General features: G+C 33.2%; 3 protein-coding genes and 1 pseudogene across 3 annotated transcripts in view; 3 read left to right on the top strand and 1 right to left on the bottom strand.

Moving 5' to 3' along the window:
- Positions 1-660: 660 nt before the first annotated feature.
- Positions 661-1199, top strand: LOC125868770 (transcription factor SRM1-like; annotated as a pseudogene).
- A 1194-nt stretch (positions 1200-2393) lies between these two features.
- On the top strand, positions 2394-3014 carry LOC125868769 (probable transcription factor At5g61620). The gene has a single exon (XM_049549336.1). It carries the CDS (start codon positions 2394-2396, stop codon positions 3012-3014), a length of 621 nt encoding a protein of 206 aa, XP_049405293.1.
- A 1892-nt stretch (positions 3015-4906) lies between these two features.
- Positions 4907-5602, top strand: LOC125868768 (transcription factor MYB1R1-like). The gene has a single exon (XM_049549335.1). The coding sequence runs from the start codon at positions 4907-4909 to the stop codon at positions 5600-5602; it is 696 nt and encodes a 231-aa protein (XP_049405292.1).
- A 962-nt stretch (positions 5603-6564) lies between these two features.
- LOC125867764 (uncharacterized) overlaps positions 6565-7663 on the bottom strand; it is a 10325-nt gene continuing 9226 nt past the window's right edge. Inside the window, exon 12 of the mRNA XM_049548341.1 lies at positions 6565-6846. Coding sequence (XP_049404298.1) covers positions 6721-6846 — 126 coding nt within the window. The 3' untranslated portion in view covers positions 6565-6720. The remainder of the gene's footprint in view (positions 6847-7663) is intronic.

Genomic DNA, 7663 nt, shown 5'->3' with positions numbered 1-7663 from the left:
TTTTTAAATATATTTAAATATTATATGTTAGGTTTTTTATCCTAATTTATATGGCATTGATAGAATTTAAAGTGTCAAATAATTGTTAATTATTGTAATAGATAATATGGAGTATTTAAGTCATTTATAGTATAGTAATTAATATATAATATGTAGTATTTAAGTGGAAGGTGGTGGGGCCCACTTATATAGTTTGATAAATATATTGGATATTAGTAGTGATTTATAGTATAGTAATTAATAATATATAATATGTAGTATTTAAGTGGAAGGTGGTGGGGCCCACTTATATATTTTATAAATATATTGGACATTAGTAGTGATCTTATTGGCACAATGGTAGTCATTCCTAGAGTCTTCTATAATATAAGTAATATATGATATATGATTTCCTTTCTAAGTAGTAGTATACTTTCACTAAGCTATACTGTGTTTCTTGAATTGTTACCTTAATAGGAGTAGTAAATATTTGTAAGTTGTAATAATCTATTTATTTCCTTATTTGGTTCATGAATACACGGTTTCCTTATTATTATTATATAGGAAAGCGAGTTAACGGATATCACACTACTTATATTGGAAGATATTGCTTCTTCAACTACATTCTATTTTTTCTACTTTCCAATTTGCAAAAAAAGAAAGAGTAGTTAGTGAGAAATTATGGCAAAGAAACCAATTAATGTGAAGAACGTTTCTTTTTCTGGAGAAGAATCAACAAGTGACATGATGAGTAGTCGTAGTAGTAAGGGAAGAAGATGAAGAGAGGGTATTCTTGATTGGATTGGATAAACTTGGAAAAGGAAATTGGACTCGAATTGCTAAAGAGTTTGTACTGAGCAGAACAAGTTGCGAGTCATGCACAGAAATATTTTGACAGACAAAAGGAGAAGAGAGCAATCAAACGCAAAAAGTCTAATGTCTTCGACATTAATTTGAACCAAGAATCCTCAAATACTTGTCCAGAGTTGGTGTCGAAAAGGGAAAATAAGAAGAAACGCAAACAAGTTTTGAATGAAGAAAGTCCAATTTCAGCAATGCCAATCAGCTACATACTTCCTCCCAATGGAAGCTATGCGTATGCCTATGTTCCCATGAACAATTATCAGTTTAATTTTGTCACATCATCAACTCCACTAGTCCACCAGCCTTCGTCTCAGTCTAGTTCTGCGTCTATGGATGATTTAGATCTAACTCTCTAGTTATATATTCAAGATACACAATTTTGGATCTCTTCAGTGATGTAAAAGTTCTCTCATGTAACTATTTTTGTTATTTTCACTTGTGGTATCAATCAATAGCACTACATTTTCTGGTTTTCATTGGTCAGACCCAAATTTAATTCTTCAAAAGGATAGTCTGTCGCGCTTAGCTCTATGTCTAGCCATATGCTTTAGAGTTGGCTTTTCAACGCTGCAGTTTTGTTGGCTTGTTAAATCTCATTCTGTTTAACCCTTTCACTGTACAAACTGAACTTTATAATGATCAACATTTTTACTGTATTAGTTCCCAATAGAACTATTAATTTGGTCTACATAAAATACCATTGCATTATGTTATGGTGTTGACGCTAGAAATGTGCATTTGATCTGCTTGTGATTGATGCCGAAATTCCTATTTCTATCATATTGATTGTTGATGAGTTAATTCCATAATAACCTCAAGATTGTGAAGATTTAAAAGTGAATTCACGAATTAATGAAGCTTTGGCGCGATGAGTCCTTTGAATTGCTAACTAGAATTTATTCGGGAGAATAAGTCTAGGATATTACTAATTTAAAACGAATTTTCCGGCTATATTATAATATCTTTAAAAAAAATATATTAAAATTGGGCATCTATCATAAATTTTACAAGAAAATTAGTGAAACATAAATAAATTTGACCATCAAAATAATAAATTTAAATTAGTCGTTAAAACAAAAAAAGCGATAAAAAAAAATGTGTGAGGAGGATCAAATATACCTCATATGGATTATACTTTTTTAGAAAATTAATTTTTTTCATTTCCGTTAAAGGTTATATGTGAGTCGTATGTTTATATAACCGTAGAGGTATATATGAAACACTTTCATAACGATGGGTATATATCAACTCTAGATGACAAAGTTGAGGGATATATCAGACACCCTATTCCCTTAAAATTATTTTTGTCATTGGCTTCGTTGTGTGTTATGAACAATAAATCTTACACTTATAAATCATACTATTAATTATTAATGCCTTAATAGGAGTATATTATGGTAATATTTTTAAGTAGTAATAATATATATGTCCTATTTATTTGTTCCGCTCCTAATAGATTAGGAATATCACAGCGCTTATAAATATTTATTTGTCTCCAACTACACTTTGCAATTTGCAAAAACAAAAGAAAGTGCATCTACTGAGAAAAGATGACAAAACAAACCATCAAATTGTTTGGCGTTGAAATTAGTGTGAACAATGTTTCTTCTTATGGAGAAGAATCAACAAGTGACAAGGGCGGGATGAGTTGTACTAGTCGTAGTTGTAAGGGAAAAAGATGGAGTGAAGATGAACAGAGAGCGTTCTTGATTGGATTGGACAAACTTGGAAAAGGAAATTGGACTCGAATTGCTAAAGACTTTGTGCCAAGCAGAACACCAACACAAGTTGCGAGTCATGCCCAGAAATATTTTGACAGACAAAAAGAGAACAGAGCACTCAAACGCAACAAGTCTAGTGTATTTGACATTAATTTGGACCAAGAATCCTCAAATACTTGTCCAGAATTGGTGTTGAAAAGGGTATTAAAGGACAATAAGAAGAAAGGCAAACAAGTTTTGAATGAAGAAAGTCCAATTTCACCAATGCCAATTAGCTACAGACTTCCTCCCAATGTTTCGTTTAATGGAAGCTATGGCTATTGCTATGTTCCGATGAACAATTATCAGTTTAATTTTGTCTCATCATCAACTAATGCAATTCCAGTTGTCCATCGGGCTTCGTCTCAGTCTAGTTCTGCGTCCTTGGATAATATAGATCTAACTCTCTAGCCTACAATACGACATCAATGATTTTTGTTTTCACAAGAGGTTGAATCTATTCGGCGACATAGGCTTGTATGTAGAAGTTTAAGTTCGATTATGTGGATAGTATGCATTTTCCTGATGATCCAACCATCAAAGGGATATCTCAATTCCTAATGATCCACCCATCAAAAGGCTTTAGCGGCTCAGGAAGGCGGATGCAATGACATTAACTCAATTGCTGCTAAGTATTTTTGCATTGGTGCTAAAAGGAAGATGTATTGCTTTCTTGTAACAAATTTTCAGATTTCAGTTGCTTGGGGGGACTTATTATATATATAGCATTCTTGTAAGCATCTAATTGTATTGTATTCTTTATTTTGTTTGTGTTAGTAGTGGAAAACTCTGAGTATGCTAGTTCATGGGAGCCCAAGTCTCGATTAGAAACATTTCATATTTTGAAATTCTTGTACTAGCATCAAGAATTTTATCTTTCAAAATCAAACACTTACCCCCTATCTAATAAAGTATGTTAAAGATAATTACTTAAATAAAATTAGGAATAACTTTTTTTAACCCTTCCCTGGGAGTTTCTACATTTTTGTTAGGGTTGGAAGTGAGGGACACTACAATCCAAGCCATCTTATCACGAATAACTTAAAATTTTATAAAAGTGTAAGAAAACTATAACAAATAGTTGGTATATCTAAATAATTTGTATTCATTTTCCTATTTATGAGTTTTAAACTGTAAATGTTTTTAAAAAAGTATTTATTAATTTAAAGCAAAGGCATGATAAAAATTTATCTACATTTATATTTATAATTTTTCATAAAAGTAACTCCAAGAAAATAACAACATATCTAGTGAAATCTCACGAGTGATGTCTGAATAGGGTAGAATATACACAAACCTTACCACTAACTTGTGGAGGTAGATAAATTATTTCTGAAACACCCTCGGCTCAAATGCAACAAATTCCTAAAGAAAAAGGAGATAATGAAGAGAATAGAACAAATAACATGAAAACGATGCAAAGGTCTACCAAAAAAGAGCCAAAACAACAATAAAATCATGTGGTAATCGGAACTCCATATATTTTCTTCAACTGCAACTTTTATTTCCTAATCCTATATTTTCTAATTTGGATTTCCTAACACTAACCACCACTCCAAAGTAGGAGAGAGAGATTACCTCTTATAAATAGTTGAATAATTGTTATACAACTACACTTTGACAAAACAAATACATAAAAGTGGGAAAAAAAAACAGGGCATATTTCAAGTTCTTATAATGCATTGTCAGAGCTACTATTTTTCGGTAATTGTTAAAAAGAACTGAATCAGATTGTCTGAATTTTGCTGCGCTTGAAAGAACTGAACAGAGTGAAAGTTTAGATATTCAATCAATCGAACCCTAAAACAACACTATCAGCAAACCAATCAATGGCACTAAAGTACACTAGAATTTGTTTGTGAAAAAGAAAAGACATTCAGAAACTTTGAGGAACTCTCTATTTATAAACAATAAAAGGTACTATGAACATATGTTTATCGTACTTTATTGGAAAAGTCACGTTCATTTGGAAAAATCACAACTTTTCGAAAAAGTCACAATACTTCAGAAAAGTTACACCTTTTCGGAAAAGTCAGTACCCTTCGAAAAAGTCATAACCCTCGGAAAAGTCACACCTCTTCGGTTTTCTTTAATATTTAGAAAGCACACTCTCTGTTTTCTTGAACTACAACTTTAATTTCCTACTCCTTAGTTTTCTAATTTGGATTTCCTAATGCTAACATGTCATTCCAATCAAAGTAGGAGAGATTATCTCTTGTAAATAGTTGGATAATTGTTCTCCAACTACATACTCATACTTTGTTAAAAGAAATCCATAAAATTGGAAAGGGCAAATCAAGAAAATGCGGGATAGCAATCGTAGTTTTAAACTATTTGGTGTTACGATCAGTACTGACGATAATGAGGATTCGGCATCAAGAAACAAGGGAAAAAGATGGAGTGAAGATGAACATAGGGCGTTCTTGAGTGGATTGGAGAAACTTGGAAGTGGAAATTGGACTGAAATTGCTAAACAGTTTGTGCCAAGCAGAACGAAAACACAAATTTCCAGTCATGCCCAGAAATATTTTGCATGGCTCAAGACTAAGAATGACAAAGCAGCAAAATCGACAAGTGCTGTTGAGTTATCGTCGTCCACTACTTCAGAGAAAGAAACTTTGAATGAAGAAATTCCACTTTCACCAATGCCAATCAACTACAGAGTTCCTAATGATTTTGTGCCTCATGTTTCTAATACTGAGAATAATGGGGATTCAGTTGATTTTCTATCAAGAAAGCAAGAAGGAAAATGGACTGAAGATGAACACGAAGCGTTCTTGATTGGATTGGACAAAGTTGGAAGAAATTGGACTAGGGTTTCTAAAGAGTTTGTGCCAAGCAGGACACCAACGCAAATTACGAGTCATGCCCAGAAATATTTTGACAATCAAAAAAACAACAGAGGACCCAAACGCAGTGTCTTCGAGATTAATTTTGACCAAGAATCCACAAGTACTTGTCCAGAATCCGTGATGAAAGGCAAAGAAGTTTTGAAATGATTTTGTGCCTCGTGTTTATAATATTGATCAGTCTTTTTTGTGTGGGAAAAATATCCCATCTGATTTTGTAATAATTAACTCTATTTTTATTGTTTCTTCTGTTAGTCCGTATTAAAGGTTTTTCATTTCAAACTGTCATATACCTTTTACTGTTTCTTCAGTAGAATCTCAGAGTAGTATTATTTCACTTTAAGTTCTTGCAGCCATCGTATTCTGATAAGAGACGTTGAACTTGATTACACAGGGCCCAGGGGGGGTGGGGGTGACTCTGGACTGATTAGATGGTTTAACTACATTGTAACCTTTTCAGTTTGGATTTAATAAATATGTTATTCTCATATTGGATCTTTGGCCCGCCAAAGTTGTAATGAAAAGTTTTTGTACTAGTTAAATGTCTTGGTTTTTAACTTTTTGCTTGTAAATGGAGGCTAAGCTTAAATAAGAACGATGAACTTTTTCACTAACATGGAAGACTTGTTAGTTATGACTTATGAATTATGATGCATTTGTGGTGATCTTTTCGGTAATTGTTTGAATATATCTTTAAACAACTGAATCTTGCTTAGCATCATAGTCTGCAATGTTTAGGCTTCTACTAGAAAGTGAAAAATCAAACCCACCTGATAGTCAATCAACAGAATTACTAAGATTCTCCATTTTAAAAAATATAGTAAAGTGTGAATATAGATTTAAAGCACAATAAACTTGTTGTATTGGTATAGTTTCAGAATTTTGACTCGCACTTAAAAGGTTCTGTGATAACAGATCAGCAATTGTCATTCCACGCAAGAACCAAGCATATTGACGTGCAATGTGCTTAGTTGGTAGCTGATGGAAAAATTATGATGAAATAAAAGAGCTAGCAGCAGGGGAAATATCTTTTAGTTTCTTCCTTGGGATAGCATGAATTCTTCAGATTGCAGTTGGGAGTATTTAATTTACTTAGCACAAAACAAGACAAATTCAGACACCATAGGACAATAATATGCCAACTAGCAGTCGAATGTTTATGTTCTCAAGAAATCGTTTATTCAATCCAAATACAAAGATAACAAAGCAATTTGTGCATCACAGCATGAAACGAAGCGATCCCTGAAGACAAAACTAGATTGAATCTCTCAAAGCTTAGACATTACACCATCATTGTGGCAAGACTTTGCCACTGTCCCGTTTTCCTTAATATCCGAGTCAGACATGCTGGGAGGAACATCAACAGCTGGGGAGCAATTGAAGAACCCATGAGGCTGCATCATGAACAACATTTATCAAAAACAGAATTAACATACTGATGTGGAGCATAGGATTTTATTGTACGTGTTTCAAAATGATGGGATATCACCATATCCTCGGAAAAGAAAATTCTTTTGCTTCAAGAGAAATTAAAAAAAAACTTGAATGTGGGGGCCAACCTACCATCAACTCAAATGCAAGTACACAATTCTAGAAGTATTTCACCAACATAAACACAAGCTGTAAAGATATGGAACAAATGCTGTGTTGAGTGCCAGCAGTGTCACAAGAAACACAGCCCAACCCATTCTCAAACCCAGTTCTATTTTGTAAAGAAGTCGTTAATATCCGAGGACTTGTGGGGCACAATCTAGAAATCCGGCATATAGTGGATCCTCCTCAACCGATTCTCCACTTAAATACAAGACTACAGCTCCAGCAAGGTTCAAATCCATGATGTCCCACTAACCCACACGATGTTGTGATTAGGAGTGACAAACAAGCAAGTCGAATCGAATATGAGTCGATCATAAAACGAGTTAAATAAAAATGGATAAGTTACTCGACTCAACTCACATTTTAAATGGGTAAAAGCGAATTACCCAATGGATAATATGGGTACCCATATTTACCCATATTATAATAAAAATCTTGTTAAAAGCTTTAAAACAAAAAAAAAATTAAACTTTTCTTTATCACTTCACTCCACCCCTACTAGCCCCCCTATCCCAAAAAAGTGTAAAAAAAAAAAATTTAAAAAAATAACCATCGCACCCCTACCAGCCTCCACACCCCATCCCAAAAAAAAAAATTTAACAAAATTTTAAATTT

Source organism: Solanum stenotomum, chromosome 6, assembly GCF_019186545.1.
Source record: "Solanum stenotomum isolate F172 chromosome 6, ASM1918654v1, whole genome shotgun sequence".
Lineage (NCBI taxonomy): Eukaryota > Viridiplantae > Streptophyta > Magnoliopsida > Solanales > Solanaceae > Solanum > Solanum stenotomum.
Note: the sequence above shows the minus strand (reverse complement) of the source record. Positions and strands in the feature narration are given on the sequence as shown.

Coding starts and splice junctions, on each gene's coding strand:
- LOC125868769 (XM_049549336.1), top strand. CDS start 2,394: ATGACAAAACAAACCATCAAATTGTTTGGCGTTGAAATTAGTGTGAAC.
- LOC125868768 (XM_049549335.1), top strand. CDS start 4,907: ATGCGGGATAGCAATCGTAGTTTTAAACTATTTGGTGTTACGATCAGT.